The sequence below is a fragment of the Mandrillus leucophaeus genome, unplaced genomic scaffold, assembly GCF_000951045.1.
Source record: "Mandrillus leucophaeus isolate KB7577 unplaced genomic scaffold, Mleu.le_1.0 Scaffold99, whole genome shotgun sequence".
Classification (NCBI taxonomy): domain Eukaryota; kingdom Metazoa; phylum Chordata; class Mammalia; order Primates; family Cercopithecidae; genus Mandrillus; species Mandrillus leucophaeus.
In genome coordinates, this window is record NW_012110807.1 from 1,287,273 (window position 1) to 1,305,293 (window position 18,021).

Here is an 18,021-nt window from a genome sequence, read left to right on the forward strand (position 1 = left end):
GGGGGCGGGATTTGGGCGCAGGTCTGCGCATCCTGAATGGTGGGGGTGGGACTCCGGCGCTGGTCCGCACAGCCCGAACGATGGGGGCAGGATTCGGGCGCAGGTCCGCACAGCCTGAGCCCCCGAGCACTGAGCCCACACGGTGGCATCATGTTTCCAAAGTGATCTCACTCCCGAGTCTCAAATGTTCCCAGGAGCAAGGAAGGCAAATGCTACTCCCTCATTTACAGGTAGGAAGGCCAAGGCCCAGAGAGGTCCCCTGCGAGTCCTGCCCCTCACCTGCTGTCCTCTTGTAGGGTTTGGCCCTCACGGCTCCAGGAGATGTGGGGTGTGGGGTACCCAGAGGCTGAGCAGCTGACCTTCACCTCCACACCCTGGGAGAAGTGCTGGGAGCTGGTGTGGATGCTGACCTGTGGGGCCTCTATAACCCAAAAAGTGGATGGGTGAGGATGAGCCCATCAGAGCAGCCGTGCCTTCCCAGGCACCCAGCCCCGGGCCCTTCCCCTCCCACAGTCACAGATGGGCAAGACAGAGAAAGCAAAGACCCCAGAGGGCTTCAGTCCCCCGGGGGTGGCTTCTCTGGGAACTGGGTAGACCAGGCGGCCACCAAGCACATCCCCAGGCCACATGGAGGCTGATTTTCCAACCATCCCAGCCTGGAGCCCTGTGCCCCTGGAACATCCACTCCAGGTTGAGCACTCTGGGGAGCCTTAGGGAGACGTCAGGCCGCTGCCCGGGCTGGGAATGGCTCCTGTCTCCAGTGACCTTGAGGCTGACCCCAAGGCCTGCCCTACTATTGGCCCCAAGCTTAGGTTCTAACCTGGCCTTTTGGAAACTACAAACAACAGGCTGGTCAGACTCAAACAGAGCTCACAGGCCCGCACATCTAGAAACAGCAACCACAGCCCTCCCACACTGGCGGCAGACACCGCTGGTGGATCCCTCCTTCCTGCAGAGCCTAGACACAGCCTCAGAATCCTGCCCAACACACTCCAGCAGCCACTCAAAAGCCACTGGCACAAGAGAGAACACTTGTTCAACATCCTCGTTTTTACACTTGGGGAGGAGGCTCTGTCTAGATTCTCGGTAGACCTGAGGCCATACCCGGATCTTAAAACTCCCATATGGGTGCTCTTGGCACTGCCTCCTCCGCCCCCATCTAGTCAGTGCTGCCCGATCTCTGCCAAATACATCTGACTTCTGAGCTTCCACAAGGTTCCAGTGTTCAGTCCCTGCCCTACATATTGGGCAGGGTGCAGTGGGGAGTGGGGAACAATGGAGGGGCTCGATGGCACAGAAAAAAGGACAAGACACAGTGAAATTGGCTTGGCCTACAGCAGTAGAAATTTAAGTTAGGTATTAGGAGGAACTTTCCAGCAGTGAGAGTCATTAGACTTTGACTAGGAGGCTACAGAATTCTCTCTCCCTGAAAGTTCAAAAAACATTGAAAGGGCTGCTGTTGCCTACCAGAGACAATGTCTGAGCAGAGGGAGGGAGTCACGGCTTCTGGGGTAAACACTAGGTCGAGTGTTGAACCAGGGAACAGCAGCAGCAGAATGAGCCTCACCTCGCACCAGGAGCCAGACGGATGCCCTTGTGACCCCATTGGCGTTGCTGGCCATGCACTGGTACCTCCCGCCATCTGTGGGGATGATGCCCCTGACCTCCAGGGACAGGTCAGCCAGCTGGGCGACTCGGCCCGTCGAGGCCGGCAGGACTCGCCAGTCCCGGACCCACGTCAGGTTGTAGGGGGCCTCGCCTAGGACCTGGCAGGATAGGATGGCAGTCTCCCCTGGGGACACGGTCACGTTGGGAGCAGGGACCAGCTGCGGCGGGGGATCTGCAGGGACATAAGCACAGGAGGAACCGAGGACCTGAGGCAAGGGAGGGGGTCATCGTGTAAGCCCAGATGCTGCCTAGACCTGGGACCCTGCTCTAACCCCACCCTGAGGTGCAGGTCCGCCGGAACCAGATCGTTCAGGATATGTCAGCCAGCAGCATGGGTGACCAGCATCTGCTCACCATCAGGCATCACCCCAGTGGGAGGTCATTTCTCCCACCACCATTATACACCCGCCAGGGACTGCACGATACACGCCTGCTCTCCAAATAACAGCCAGTGCAATGTGCAGCAAGCCGGGCGCCCATCTTCGTGCCTCCGAGTCGAAGATGCCACACTGAGGAATAAAGCCTTGGAAATCTCCAGCCAGGGGAAGAGAGCAATGTGTTCAAAACGGTTCTCTGTACCAACAGCAAGGCTATTTATAGCAGCCAAATATGTCCCCAGGGAGGAAAGCACTAAGCAAACTGCTATCTGGATAGCAAAAAGCCACAAGAAGTGGCAAGATCAGAGACTGCTGAACATAGAAAAAAACCGAAAAGGAAGTAAATCAAATGGCAGAATGGAGGGATTACAAGTTATTTTGATCTTCTCTTTCGTTGTTTATATTTTTCCAGCCTCCCTACAAGGAGCATGTGTAGTTTCTGGCTGTCTATGTAGAGTGGCTGATCTTTCCACACTTACGGGTTCCTTTTTTTTCCTCTACAAAGCAGCTTGCATTCGTAATTTTTAAAATAAAACCAATTTCATTTGGAGACAGTCTGTGGTGTTTCCAACCTCCCCAGCTCGATGGCACCATCCCGGCCAGGACTTGGAGGCACAAAGGTTGTCCTGACTGCGAGATGGATGGCGGCCCCTGAAAGCCGAGCCTCAAGAAGTCAGAGCTGGGATCAAAGCTGGGCAGGGCAGGAAGACCCAAGCCGCGTCCTCAGCCTTCCTCCAGCTGAGACCCACAGGCCGTTCCTGGGTGAGACAGACACAAAGGAAGGGCAGCAGGCAGGTGGCAGCCTGGGTAGCCAGACGCGGGATGACGAACAGTCCCGGCAGCTGGCTGGAGACTCACCGGGAGGAAATCCTAGGCGGAAGAACCCAGGAAGAGGGTAAGAAGGGGTACATGGAGGGGCCCCAAGGGACAGACCTGTGACGACAATCTGGGCCTTTGCTCGCCCGATCCCAGCCCTGCTGATGGCTGTGCACTCGTACATGCCCTCCTCGGCCTTGGAGGCCCGCGGGATCTCCCAGCTGCTGTTTCCTGACTGCCTGTGAACAGGGAACAGTAGGAGACGCACAATCACTGGTCAGGGCCTCCCTGGCCTCATCTGCCCCTCAGGACTTCAGTCCCCTGAATCCTGCCCCAAGGGCAGACCCCAATTCCTCTGTGAGACGCAGTGAGAAGACGTACACAGCCAAGTACATGGACAGTCCATGACATGCTGTGTGACTTGGAGTCAGGTCCTTACTCTCTCCAAGTCCTGGGCTCCCATCCTTCCTGCTCTGATGCCCACGGCTGGGCCCTGCATGGGCTGAGTTTTCCGGGAGCTGAGGAAGGCCCCCGGCTTCTTCACCAGCTGATGGCCCAGCAGTGGTGGGAGTCTCAGGGACAAATTTCTCCATCCCTGGCTGCACTGGAAGTCCCAGGCTGGGCTGCCCAGGAGGACAGTGACAGAGACCAAGGTCTCTCTCCCGCCACCCACTCCCCTGAGATCCCTCCCGGGCCTCAGCAGCCAGGAGCCTGTGGCTGGGGACAATCAGCTGCCGGGGGCCACTCACTGAAAGTGCCTCTCTTCGCCCAGCCTGGCTTCACCTCGCCGCAGCTGTAGCCGGAAGGGAAGGGCGCTGTGCACCGAGCAGGAGACCAGCAGGGGCTGGTGCAGGTAGCCATGGATCCTGGGGGCCATGCTGACGAGGGGAGCGCCTGTAGGCAGGGACCAGGACTCAGAATGTCTGCCCACCGCCCCCTCACCCCACCCAGTGACACAGAGACCCGTAGGGATGTACCAGCAGCCAGGAGGCCAGGATTCAACCCCTGGCTCCACCACTTGGTGGTCACCTCTCTAAGCTCAGTTTTCACCTCTGCAAAATGGGGTGATCATGGTACCATCCTCCCTGTGTTGTCCTGAGGAGCTGGTGAGAAGTGGTGCATGGAGAACTCGTGGCACAATACATGTGGCATCACCAGTTTCCCTAGGCGCAGCTCCTGGGGCTTTTGTGGTTTGTTAGACTATTCAACTCAAGACTGGCCAGCCCGGACCAGGCCCTTCCGCTGCACCGCCTCAATTGTATGAAATCCGATGAAATGCTACCAACTAGGATTAGGCTCCCAAGGGTATGCGTGGGTTTGTGCAATTGCTTCTCTGCCTAGAACATCAGTTTTACCCAACTTTGTTGGAAATAAGCCTTTTCATTTAAAAATTAGCCCACCAGTCCAGGCGCAGTGGCTCACGCCTATAATCCCAGCACTTTGGGAGGCGGAGGTGGGCAGATCACGAGGTCAGGAGTTCAAGACCAGCCTGGCCAACATGGTGAAACCTTGTCTCTACTAAAAATACAAAGCTTAGCTGGGCATGGTGGCCTATTCCTGTAATCTCAGCTACTACTCAGGAGGCTGAGGCAGGAGAATTGTTTGAACTGGGATCCGGGAGGCGGAGGTTGCAGTGAGCCAAGATCGCACCACTACACTCCAGCCTGGGCTACAGAGAGACACTCCATCTCAAAAAAAAAAAAAAAGGCACAGCTAGAGGATGGGTATAAATGCAAAATTCGCACACATTTTTGAGATAAAACCAGAGACTTCAATAAAATTTCATAGCTTGTAATGAGCCCTATGGGACCCCAATCAGACGCCACTGTCCCCCTGGCCTGAGCCTGGTCTTGGAGTGACACAGTCCCTTCCCTTGGCTATTGGAATTACTTCAATGGAGAAGTCTGAGAAACTGCCCCACAGGGTTGGCCGTGGCCCATCAGAGCTGGGTGCTCCCTGGCAAGGGCTCAATCTGTGTATCACTGTCTCCCCATCCCCGCCAGCAGAGGAGCCCAGCAGAGATGCTCCGGGGGTGAGACAATGCACTAGACCTCCTCGGAGCCCAGGCTGGGGATGGGCAGGCAGTGGTGACATCATGCTCCAGGCTCCCTGCCACATCTGTCCCGGGGGGGAGGGGTATCCGACCATCCAGCCACGTCCTCGGCTGTGTGCAAAGCCGTCGCCGCTCACCCACGCACCCTGGGAGCCTCTGCCAAGCCAGCTTGGGCTCCCCATTTCCATGAGCTAAAAGGGACCGCCCTCATCTCTCCAAACCCAGAGCCACCTGCTACAAGGCGAAATCCCAGCCTTCCAGACCTGGAGGGCAGGGAAGGAAACAAAAATCCAAACCAATCCCTCCCCCAACTCCAATCTAGAGCTGAGATAGAGAACAAAAGCCAGAGCTAAGCTCCAAACTCTTGGATCCATCTGAAAGAACAGGGGAAAGAAAACAGAGGCTGTTATTCCCCCTGCTGAAATTCCTTCCTGAAAGTTCCTCCTCAAGGCTGCAAAGGCCAAGGGAAGAGAGGCCCCGGAACCACAGGAGGGGAGTGGAAGCTGGGAGGCTGGAAAGAATAGGTCTCCAGCTCTCCTGCCCAGCCCTGCCCTGCCCCACCCAGGTCCTCAAAGTCCTCTACCAACCATGGGCACCATGGGCACGATGGGCACCATGGCCAGCCTCAAGAGCTGGCCTTTCTTCCCCTCCCTGCATCCCTATTTGAAGTGGACAGAGGAGGATGCCTCTCACTGAGATCTCCCACAAAGAAGTGCTAGAATGTTAGTGACATCCACCTTTGTAAGCTCCCCTCAGGCCACCTCCAGGGGAGGGAGACAGTGAGCAGGAGAAAGGCAATGAAGCCAGCAGGAGAAAGGCAATGAAGCCAGCAGGCAAGATGACCAGTGGCTCTAGACATCCCTGCTAGGACCAGGGGCAGATCTGAAAGGCCAAAGATCCACCCATCTCCCTGGGAGCTTCCAGCCTGAACAGTGATACCTCAGGGACACTCAGGAAACCAGCAAAAAGCCACACATATGGGAACCAACAGACCATGGCCAAAGATTAGAGGACAAATCGACCTGTTCCTGCAATGATGTAATGGTAACAGCAGCTGCCACACTGGAGGACCCTTGCCCACAAATGGATACATTCTGAGTGTGGCCTCTGAGGACCCAAATGCTATCTTGTTGTGTGCATTAGCCTGGGCACCCCCAGGGCAGCCCTGTGAGCCAGGTGGGCTCAGTTTCCTTATCTATGAAGTGGGGACACACCTCAGAAAAGCTGTAAGCATCAGTGAGCTAGCACATGGCAGGAGCTTGGCCCAGGACTGCCCCATGGAAAGTGTCCAAATGGTGACTTAGATGATTGTGATTATGACAGCGATTGTGATTATGGAAGAGCAAATGCCCATGTCTTCCCTGCCCATTGCTGTGTCTACAGTGCCTAGCACCATGACTGGTACATAGTAGATACTCACGATGAATGCTGAATAGATGGGTGGATGGGTGGGTGGACAGGTGGGTGGATGAATGGGTGGATAGATGGATAAACAGATGGATAGATAGGTGAATTAATAGTGAATGGGTGGGTAGATGGATGGGTGACTGAAGGGGTGAGTGGATGGATGAATAGATAGATAGGTGGGTGGGTGGATGCACGAGTGGGTGAGTGGATGGATGCATGAATGGGTAAGTGGATGGATGCATGAATGGGTAAATGAATGGGTGAGTGAATGGGTGGGTGGATGGATGAATAGGTGAGTCAATGGATGCATGACTGGGTGGTTGGATGAGTGGATGAATGGGTAGGTAGATGGATAGGTGAGTGAATGGGTGGGTGGATGGGTAATTGAATGGGTGGGTGGATGGATGAATAGGTGAGTCAATGGATGCATGAATGGGTGGGTGGATGAGTGGATGAATGGGTGGGTAGATGGGTAGACGAGTTAATGGGTCAGCGGATGAATGAATGGGTGGATGGATGGATGAATGGGTAGATGGATGAATGGATACTGAATGGATGACTTTGTTCTAAACCTTTGAGCCGAGAGCCACATCTGAAGCACCTTAGTATTTAACAAAATGCCTTATAGGGAATAGCTGTCCATAGAAGCTTAACGAACAAATACTTTCTAATCTAATTTAATCTAATCCAGTCAGGGAAGGCTCCAGGAAGAAATGGGACTCTGAGTGAGCCAGGGGGCTGGGGGACAAAACAGCCAACCACTCACCTGGGGCCATCCCACTGTAGGACACTCCAGAGACACGAAGGAGGGGGTTTCCCTCATGGTCCTTGCCCTTCACCTTGAGGTAGAAGTGCTCCTTGGGGGTGTGGAAGGGCGGCCCGCCCCACAGCTGATGGGTGGAGCCATTGGAGAGGGTCTTCATGGGCAGGGTCAGGAGGGGCTTCCCTGAGCTCTGTGCCAGCTCCACCGAGTCTAGGAGGCCAGGTGCCTGCAGGCCCGTGGAATTGATCACCAGGGAGATGGGGACCCCTGCAGAGGGAAGGTGAAGAACAAAGTGCTGGCGTCAGTGTCTGGCTCTGTGATCCACCTCAAGTAGGGGCCCTTGAACCACACCCCAGGGGTCCTACTTGCCTGGCCCTTCCTACCTGGTTCCTCCTTCCCTACATACCCTGGTGCTGACTAACGCTGGGGATGGGATAGGTAGAGAGGGACCTTGCTACTGTCCGTGGTGCTGAAACACCACAGTCGTCCAACCACGGCTTCCCAATGGCTGCATCCCCTCTGTCTGCACTGACTTGGAGTCCCATGGAGTAGAACTGTCCCCCACCCCATTAGCTGTAGTGTGGGTCATAATCAGACAGGTTTCAGGGAATGGTCTAAGATAAAGCAAACACCAAGTCTGGGGACTCCAACTTCTGACCAGACTCTCCCCATGGTCACGTTTTCTTTGGTTTTCTTTACTGTCTTGATGGAAATGTGGTACTTTTCACACTATCCCAGAAGAGGCAGAACTGGACTCCAATTTCATAATATCTTTTAAAAATTTCTGCCGGGCGCGGTGGCTCAAGCCTGTAATCCCAGCACTTTGGGAGGCCGAGACGGGCGGATCACGAGGTCAGGAGATCGAGACCATCCTGGCTAACACGGTGAAACCCCGTCTCTACTAAAAAATACAAAAAGAAAAAACTAGCCGGGCGAGGTGGCGGGCGCCTGTAGTCCCAGCTACTCGGGAGGCTGAGGCAGGAGAATGGCCTAAACCTAGGAGGCAGAGCTTGCAGTGAGCTGAGAGATCCGGCCACTGCACTCCAGCCCGGGCGACAGAGCAAGACTCCGTCTCAAAAAAACAAAACAAAACAAAAAAAACAAAAAACAAAAAAATTTCTGTCATCCAGGCTGGAGTGCAGTGGTGTAATCACAGCTCACTGCAGCCTCAAACTCTTGGGCTCTGGCAATCCTCCCACCTCAGCCTCCCAAGTAGCTGAGACTACAGGTATGCACCACTATATCTGGCTAATTTTTTAAATTTTGTAGAGATGAGGTCTTGCTGTGTTGTCCAGGCTGGCCTTGAACTCCTGGCCTCAAGCTATCCTCCTACCTTGGCCTCCCACATGTTTCTCTTTAAAAAAAATTATCATGACCTGGCATGGTGGCTCATGACTGTAATCCCAGCACTTTGGGAGGCTGAGGCAGGCAGATCACCTGAGGTCAGGAGTTCAAGACCAAACTGGCCAACATGGCAAAACCCTGTCTCTACTAAAAATACAAAAATTAGCCAGGTGTATAGTGTGCACCTATAATCCCAGCTGCTCAGGAGGCTGAGGCAACAGAATTGCTTGAATCCAGGGGCAGAGGTTACAGTGAACAGAGATTGCACCACTGCACTCCAGTTTGGGTGACAGAGTGAGACTCCATCTAAAAAAAAAAAAAAAGATCTTGGATATACATCTTTATCAAAAGCAGAAACCCAGCAAGGTCACATGTGGCCTCCTGCACCCACTTCCGTTGGGGACAGGCCCTGGGGACAGGTCAGTTTTCAGTCCCCATACCATCACTACACGTAGGATATCTTGGCTGTCCTGGCTGAACAGTGGAATCAAAGTTTCCCTGCTTCTTCCCTTTCTGCTATCAGCAAAACACACAAACTGAGCAAGCAGCCCCTTTTCACTTTCAAGATATGACTCCCGGTCCTGGCAGGAAAACTGATAAGGGCTGACAAGAAAAACAAACATTAGAACAGACAGACTCGAAAGAAAGCACTGAAGGTCTGGCTTGCACCATTTTTGGTCACTGTTCAGGGTCCAGAGTCAGCCTGACCTGATCCAGGCTCCTCCTAGGAAGAGCTGAGCTGAGCTGAGCTGGTCCCTGCAAAAGTCTCCAAATGGTCCCATGACAGGGACTACATTTTCCCATCTATAAACTGAGACCTTTGACCTGGCCACCAGATGGTATTTCCTGGCGTGGAGCTCAGGCAGCCTGCACCAGAAGCCTGCCTCGGTGCCCAGGCTTCTCCCAGTGGAACCTTAGTGAGCATGCAGGCATTCTCGGACCCTGGTGGGTGGTTTCCAATTGGATGCCTGTGCCTCCACCCTCAATATCCCCCTAGGCTCCTCCAACCTTCCTCAGTCTTGGGACACCCAAATGTCCCCCAGGACATTCCTTCCTTTGCAGTAAGGCACTGCTTTCCTTTTTTGGTAAGCCGTCAACTCGCTGGCACGTGTTCTTTCATTGAACTGGCCTCTGCTGTTCACTGGAAAACTGAAGAAGTAGGACTCTAGGCAGAGTTGTTTTGACAAAAAGAAAGGAGAAGGTGTGAACTCAATAATAAAGGGCACAGTGTAAGTGTCCTCCAGGACACTGACTTTGGAGGCAGGAAGGATGTTCTAAAGGTAAATGTCACAATGTCACCTGGCTGGGGCTAATGGAAAGAATGCTGGCCTGGAAGCTCAGTTTACATCGCTGTGGTCTGGGGGCACAGCCCCACTTGGCCTCCTGTACGGTCCCTTTCACAGTCACACACAGCCAAGCGTTCCCCCATCACTTCCCACCTACCTCCCAAAGCCAAGCCCCAGGTCTTCAGAGGCAGCGCAGCACTGTCTGTAGGGTTGGGGTACTGTACCTTGCAAGGGCCACTCGAGGGTGCGGTTGAGGTCCAGCGAGGGCTGAGTGGAGAAGCCGGCTCGGAAGTCAATGTTGCTGACGCCTGTGATCCTCACGGAATGGCGGCCACTGCTATAGACCTAGCACAGGCCCAGGTCTCACATCACCAGAGGATGGGACCCCAGCACTCCAGCTTAGGGCAGGAGGCGACCAACCTGACCCAGCCCTGCATCAGCAGCTGGAATCCTGCTTTTGTAGACACACGGGCAACTTACCTGCTCCCAAGGGGCCCAGCACAATGCTCCCCAAATGAAGGAGCTGAAGCCCCAGCTTATGACCCCAACCTGAGCAGCACTCTTGAAGCCGTGCTGCCCCTCAGCTCGCCTCAGCCCCTGCAGGCCCTGTCTGTCCCCCTGCACGTCTAACTCCCTGCCTTGCCCTCCCCACTGGTATTACAGCTCTTGGCTCAGAGGTGCTCAGAGTTTGAAAGGCAGGTGGTGGTACTGCCACTTTACCTGCAGCACCTAGCACAGTGCCTGCAGAAGGTGCTCAATACATGTTTGCCTGGTCAGCAGAAACCCCCCCTCTTCCAGGGCAGCCGCCTGCCCATCCCAGGATGCTCCGTCGGGAGCCAAGCTGGCCCGCAGTCCCTCGCTCCCAGCACCTTATCTATTCCAGCAGGCCCCTCCTCTTCCTGCCAGCCCTGCCCCACTGAGCCCTCCCAGCAAAGTTGCTCTTGCTTCTTTTACACATTCTTCACAGCTTGGTCATGCACCTCTGAACCCTGAAGTCATTTCTCCAAGTCCTTCTTAAATGTTCCCAAACTAACCCCAAACCACTCCATTTCTTCTTACTGGTACAAGGCAGAATGCCCTTCCTCTGTCCTTGACCCTTTACTTCTGTTGATATGACTATATCACCACCCACACTCAAGCCATCAGCTTCCCGAGGCCACAGGCTCCCCAGGGCAAGCAGGAGGAAGATGGTTCCAGCCCAGTGAAGCTAGTCCACTCTTCTCCTGCAACCCAGTGCCCCTACCTTGATGGACCACAGCCCAGGATGCTCAGGCTTAAAGGCTACGACCTTGGCCGAGTCAGGGATGTTGAGAAGCACTTTGAGGCCCTCGTCCTCCTGCAGGATCCTCCCTGTGGAAGCCCCAAGGGCTGCTCAGTCCCTAACCCTTTCCTGGGGGTGGCAGGATTCCCGCATGTCTCCAGGAATCCACAGTGCACCAAACACTAGCCTCAGTCTTCCCAGAACTGACAAGGTGTCTTGCCTTGAGCTGCTGCCTCACTCCACGCTCCACCCTCAAGGATAACCAGGGGTGGGCTGTGTGTTTGGCCTCTAGACCTGGGCGCTCATGACATCCTCAGAGCACCATGGGGCCAGGTGACCACGTCTGAATCACACTGCCCCTGACTCTGTTGACCTTGATGAGCACTCAGCACCCGGAGCCCCAGCTTCCCATCTGTACGATGTGCTACGAGTTCTCACCACCATAAGAATCCACTGGGGTACCATGGAAAAGACTTGGGGAGAGCCTCACGATCCAGGGACCACCACTACTTTAATTCCCATCGTCAGTTGCCATGGCCCTCCTGCTTCCTCGCACACCATGGGCACCCTCTCTCCACTTCGTGCCCCACCACCCCACATTTCCTTCTTCCTAGAGCCTCATGTCTGAAGCCCTGCCACCCTTGGTCTCTTTCTTTTTTCCATCCTGGGCTTCCAGCTTAGTCTTGGGGCCAAAGAGGAAGCCAATCCCGTGGTGGTCCATACCCAGTGGATCTTGGACTTCAATCTCAGGCCCTGGCCCACTCAATGAGATGGTGACCTCCTTCAGGCTGGGGTCAAAGGGGAGTTTCCATGTGTGCTCCCCCTCCTCCTCGTGGTCTGTGGACAGCAGGTGCACCTTGGAGGCCTGGATCGCCGACTCCACCCACTTCAGCACCTGGAGGCAAGTATGAGGAGCTGATGCCAGCAGGTGCCCACACTGCCTTCCCCCTCCCATGGATTTTAGGCAGCATACAAACTTTCCAGGTTGCCCAAGGCCACCCCACTCCCCCATGTCCAACACCAGGCCTGATTCACACATGTGACCCTCCTGGCTTCTATAGGCTCCAAGCTGTGAAGCCTGAATTCAGGCATTCGGAGGACTCAGCGCAGAAGGAGCAAGGGTGTGTCCCTCGGCTGGGAAGACTCTTCCCCACTTCTCCACCTGGCCTCCTTCCACAGCACCCATACTTCCTCCAGGTGCCTCTTACACACAATGAACCCTGGAGATCTGGAAACTCCCCCAGACTCATGTAGTTCATGACCGATTATCCCAGGGGCCTCCAACTGTTCTCTCACCAGGGCGCCAGGTTCCCTAAGCAGGACCGAGAGGCACTGCCGCAAAGACTTCATGTCTCTTTCCAATCCACAGAAGGTAAGGAATTGCTGGATGGATTTTTGCAATGTTGAGAAATCCTAAATCCTTGGTTCCTATAATATTATCCATTCTAAAATCTTACATCCTTTGGACAAGTCCCACTGAGAATCCGATACAAGGTAAGGACCCTCTGCCTGGGATACCATCCTATCCCTTAGGTACACATTTAGGGTATGACTTTAGGAGGTTCCCAAACTCCGTCAGAGATACTCCCCCTACGAAAACTGAGCACAGACTTATTTAGTTTCTCCAAATCCTGACCGTGGCCTTCAAGACCCTCTGTTCTATGGTCCTAGGCATCTATGCCAACCCAAGGTCACTGTGCCACTGCCTCTCCCTGCCTGCTACGCTGGACCCCACCCCTCCCACAGGCAGCTCCCACCCACACATGCCGTGCTCTTTGCAGGAACGCCCTGCCTCCTCATCAACCATCTCCTTGCTATTCTTCAGCTCACTGCTTGAAGAGGCCTCTCTAATTCTGAAAAGGCTCTGTTCCCTGATACATCCTATTTCGCAGCAATCTGCACTCCAATCACTCACATTTATTGGATTTGGGCTTCTCATCCCTACTGGCCTGGGAGCTCTGTGGGGACAGAGACCCTCTGCTGCGCCCATGTGTGTCTCAGCCCTGAGCTCACTGCCAGGCACAGAGTGGGTGCTCGGGAGGCATCTGCTAGCTGTGTGAGTTCAGTAGAACATGCATCTCCTGGGCAAAGCCATCAGGCTGGCCTTAAGTCCACTTCTCAGGCACCTCACTCCACATCCCTCCTTTCCCCAGCTCACGCCTCCTCCTCTGCAATAGCCAAGTCACCTAGATTCCAGCAAGGAAACCAAGAAAGAGGGAGAGGAAGGGGGCCCCTTCAAGTCTGAACCTTCTCTTTCCAGGCCAAGTTACCTCAAAGAGCGTCCATCCTGTGCAGACCCTAAAACTGAAACACAATGATCTCAACCATAAAATTGATACCACAACCACAGAAAGAAAAGAAAACCTCCAAGTGAATTCTGAACCCAGTGGTTCAATTATCCTTTCTCAGTAGGAGGACAACAAGAACTATACAAAAAAGTCTTTAGTTAATAGATTTAACTTGGAAGAGCTATCAGCATTGGGATTTGGAAACCATTTTATATATCTTGTTGGATATATAAAGCAAATAAGTAAAGATGTTAATATTTTCGGAATCGAGATTTTCTTTCTTATAAACAAATGTAAGAGAGAGCTGCAAGTATAAAATCAAATGAGCTAAGCAAAAGATTCACAATGTAAAATTTGAATTGGAAATGTCAGTATAAGTTCTCCAGATAGAGATAGATGATAGGTAGGTAGGTAGGTTGATAGATAGATAGATAGATAGATAGATAGATAGATAGATAGATAGATAGATAGATAGATAGGGCAATTGATCCAGAAGCAATGATGGCCCAAATTCTCAATATCAATGATCATCACCAGTACCCAGATCTTGGTTTCTAAATACCTTTCCCCACTAGGGTTCCTTGGAGAAATGGCTAATTCCAGGTCTGGGGCAGGCAATTTATAAGGTGAGCCTGGGATGATGGGTTATTCCACAAAACAAAGAAGTTCTCAAAGACAAATAAGGACATATCAAAAGGACATAGGAACCAGCTTGAAGGAGCTCCCACGGAATAAATTTGGGACAACTTGAACCCAAAAGAGAATAATAACTGTACTCAATTGAAACACATCGAATAATATAATCCATGGGCACATAATGGTACTCAAAAAAGAGAAAGCAAAATTCAAAACAGTAAAACCTCCCCTGACACCACTGAAGTGACTCCTTAATTGAAGAGAAAGAATGAAGTGTGATTCCGTGCCTTTTCAGTAGAAATTGTACTTCAGAGAAACCAAATCATCCATCGCTTTTGATGCATAAAAGTTCTTCTTCTAGGAAGAATGCCCACTCATAAATGTGGGAGGAATGATGCAGTTAGGAAATCATCATTTTGCAGCCCCTAATGAAATAATCATTTCAGGCAAGAGTCCTCAGTGGATGCTAAAACTATTAGATGAAAGGTTGATGGGAACTAGATGTCCACACAGAGCCAAAACATTACCCTACACTTGAGTCATAAAGGCAAAAACACGGCCCAACCATGCAGAGAGCTGGCTGTCGCTACCCTCACCCAGTCATCGAACTTATCATCAGTAATAATGGGATGCTCAGACACTATTTGCTTCCTGGTGTGATACAACAGAAGACACACTCAGCACCAACTAGGAAATATATATTCCTGCCAAAAATGTCAACCTTCATCGAATCAGGCCTTTGGACTCATCCACTTTGGGGGAAACACAGGGGATTAAAAAAAAGTTAATGACACCACGAGGAAATAATCAGAAGACTCTAGAACATGGGACAGGGTACGAATCCATGCCTCTTCAACAGCTTAGTGTCATAAAAAAAGAGCTGATGGCTTCAGACCAAAGAGGACTTAATAAACATAACAACCAAAGGAAACGCACAGCCCTTGATGAAATCCTGATTTGACGAAAACTGTGATCAAAGACAGGTTGGCAAATTAGACAGGCAAATTAGAACATGGGCTGTGTATGGGATGATACTAGGAAACTCATTAATTTTATTAGATGATATTGTGGGCTATGTTGAAGACTACCTTTTTTCAGAAATCCATGCTGAATTATTTATGGATAAGGTGTCATGATTCAGCAAAAAGTATAAAGAGAGAGATAAAGCAAGTCGAGCAGAAATGTAAACAATTGTTGAATCTAGTTGGTAGGTGTTTTCTTTTTACTTTTCTGTACCTTGGAAATTCTTCATAGTACTTTTTTATTAAAGTAAAGTCATTTAAAAATAACAAGTATGCAGCCGGGCACGGTAGCTCACGCCTGTAATCCCAGCACTTTGGGAGGCCAAGGCGGGCGGATCACCTGAGGTCAGGAGTTCGAGATCAGCCTGACTAACACAGTGAAATCCCATCTCTACTAAAAATATAAAAACTAGCCAGGCATGGTGGCAGGCGCCCGTAATCCCAGCTACTTGGGAGGCTGAGGCAGGGGAATCACTTGAACCCAGGAGGCAGAGTTTGCAGTGAGCTGAGATCGTGCCACTGCATTCCAGCCTGGGTGACAAGAGCAAAACTCCATCTCAAAAAAAAAAAACCAAACAACAACAACAACAACAACAACAAAAACAAGTACGCTGTGACTTTAATATACACCTGAACAATCACAGTGGTAACTGTTGCTTGCCAACTCCAAGCTACTGGAAACGCTTCCTGAAAAGCTGTCTGAAGAAGAAAGGCAAAGCCACATTCGGCCCCAAGTAGAAAAAGTTCTGTGATTGATTAGCAATGTCTGCCACGAATGTGGGTTTTGAAAGTGGTGTCTTGCATGCTACTTATTGGTCATTCTTGCTCTAAATATCATAGTCCTTCAGCTCTGCTTACCATGTGATCTTCTACAAAAGGGAAAGGAATCAAAAGAACTGGAAAATGAGAGGTTTTTTTTTTTTTTTTTCAGACTGAGCTAGAAGATATGTGCCTAGAAGTTTATGGCTAGAGTTCAACTATCACATGATAAGAATTCTGTATTCTGAAAATGCATCTGTTTTTATAATTGGAGCTACTTCATTGTTGTGTCTTGCTTTGCTTTCTAAGTAATGTGTTTCTTGAAAAGGTCCCACCTGTCTTAGCCAAGGAATGAGGACAAGGTTCTTCGTCCATGTGGGGGTGGACAGAAGGGAGCAGCGGCTGAGGACTCCCAGCTGGAGAGACCCACAGAAGCTGGCCGAGCATGTGAGGCAACTCCCCCAACAGCAAAGAAGCAGGTTCCGTGACCACCATCCCCTTCCCCCGGGCCAGGCCTTGTCAGGGGTCAGGAGGGAAGCATCACTGAGCAAAGCACCAGTCAACAATTACCCAGAGGAGTGACACCCGCTACTGTGTCATAACTGCTGTTAAAGCTCGCTCTAGCATGTTCTGATGGAGGGAAGATGCTCGGCAATTCAGGCTACTGAACCACAGAGAAGGCTGGGACACAAGGCAGAAAGCCAGTGACCCACAGGAAGGCCTGCCCTGTAAGCACAACCCAACTTGGGAGTTGGGGGGGTTGACGCTCTTGCCCACAGCAGGGCCAGACCCCCTGTAGGGCCAGGCCTGGGGGCATTGCCTTCTAGACCTGTGGTGCCCCCAGGGTTCCGGCGCAGAGAGCCTTCATTAAGCCAGTTCAATGTTTAGCTGGCGAAGGCAATGGCTTCCAGATGTTAGAGGGGCTGGGGGGCCAGCGAGCCTGCGATGCACTGGGGCTCATCTCCGTCACCGATGGGGAAGGAACGAAAAATCTGGCACTGCTACCCCAGCCAGATAGCTGCTGCTCGGCCCTTCACAGCAGATAAATCATCCCCAAGGATCATCCCAGAACACTTGACAGCCAGGGCGGCTGAGGAAGCAGGGAAAGAAAGCCAGGGGGTGAATGGGCCCCCGAGGCAGAGATGAGAACACTGAGGATGGGGCTGTGGGTCCCAGGCCCTGTGCCAGCAGGCTCACGGTGAAATGACAGAGAGAGGACCCTAGTCTGGGGGTTTTGCCCCTTGCCAGCTGGGTACCCTGGGCACTCACTCGCCCTAGCAGAGAATCTTTTCCAGAGATAGTTCCTACTCTTCAGGGGGCGTTGATGGAACTGAGGGGCATATCCTGGGCTCCACACTGAAGCACAGGGGGTGGGATGGCATTTAGCCATCTTACCAAGGGCTTCCCGTGCATGGCTTCCTCTCACCCTAGCTACCATCTCACCAGGTGGGGGCTCTCGTTAACCCAACTGCACACGAGAAGAAAGTGCGGCCCAGAGAGGCTGAGGACTGTGTTGGAGGTCACACTGCAAGTAAGTGGCAGGGCTGCAAGGCCTGAAGCCAGGCCTCTTGCCCTGGAGTCCAAGCCCTAACCACCTCCCCCTGCGAGGGGTCCAGGAGGAGGTCATCTCTGGGCCCCTGCTGATCAATTAATCAGAGTCACTTGGTCAGACGCTCCCCCAGCAGCTCCCCCTCACCCCCCACATCTTCCGCCCACCCTTACTGTCTTAGAAGCACACCTCGCTCCTAGCAGATGCACAGAACCTGGGCAATTCACCTTTTGTGCCTGCTGGTGCTGAACATGGGAAGGCTCCCAGCCCACAGAACTGGCCGTGCTGAAACGTGTGTTGCGAGTTGTGGGGTGGGAGATGCAGAGGAGAGCAAGGGGCCCAATGTCCTCCCTGGAAAAAAAAGATGGAGGGGCTTTCCCAGGCACAGGGGAGCTGCAGGACAGGCAGGTTTGCCCAGCTCTGCCACCTCCACCCCCACCACTCTCGGGGCTGGTGACAGTGCGTTGGGCTGTGTGTCTGCCGGGAAACTTGGGAGAGGCTGCGCTGGCACAGCAGGTGCTTGGACTTATCTAAGATTTAATAAAAAATGCACACCTTTGGGGCAGGTTCAAGGGGCCACGTTGCCTGCCTCTGACATGATCCCCTGCCTGTTTAAGGATTGTAAAAGCTCCAAATTTCCCCTGCCAGGGAGAGATCCTCACCTTCTTTTAGTTACCCTGGAACCCCAAGGGGTGATCCAGGTACTAGTGAGGCCAACTTCACAATTGAAAAAAGTGAAATGTTCCAAAGCAGTAAGCCCCAGCTATGACTGATGGCCACCTTCGCACCAGC

General features: G+C 52.6%; 1 protein-coding gene across 1 annotated transcript in view; it reads right to left on the bottom strand.

The window, feature by feature from the left end:
• Nucleotides 1-18,021, bottom strand: part of HMCN2 (hemicentin 2) — a 163,971-nt gene that overhangs the window by 139,655 nt on the left and 6,295 nt on the right. The window contains exons 5-12 of the mRNA XM_011971201.1: nt 11,699-11,870; nt 10,958-11,064; nt 9,939-10,059; nt 7,088-7,351; nt 3,611-3,755; nt 2,979-3,100; nt 1,568-1,840; nt 280-421 (exon numbers count right to left, since the gene is read on the bottom strand). Coding sequence (XP_011826591.1) covers nt 280-421; nt 1,568-1,840; nt 2,979-3,100; nt 3,611-3,755; nt 7,088-7,351; nt 9,939-10,059; nt 10,958-11,064; nt 11,699-11,870 — 1,346 coding nt within the window. The remainder of the gene's footprint in view (nt 1-279; nt 422-1,567; nt 1,841-2,978; nt 3,101-3,610; nt 3,756-7,087; nt 7,352-9,938; nt 10,060-10,957; nt 11,065-11,698; nt 11,871-18,021) is intronic.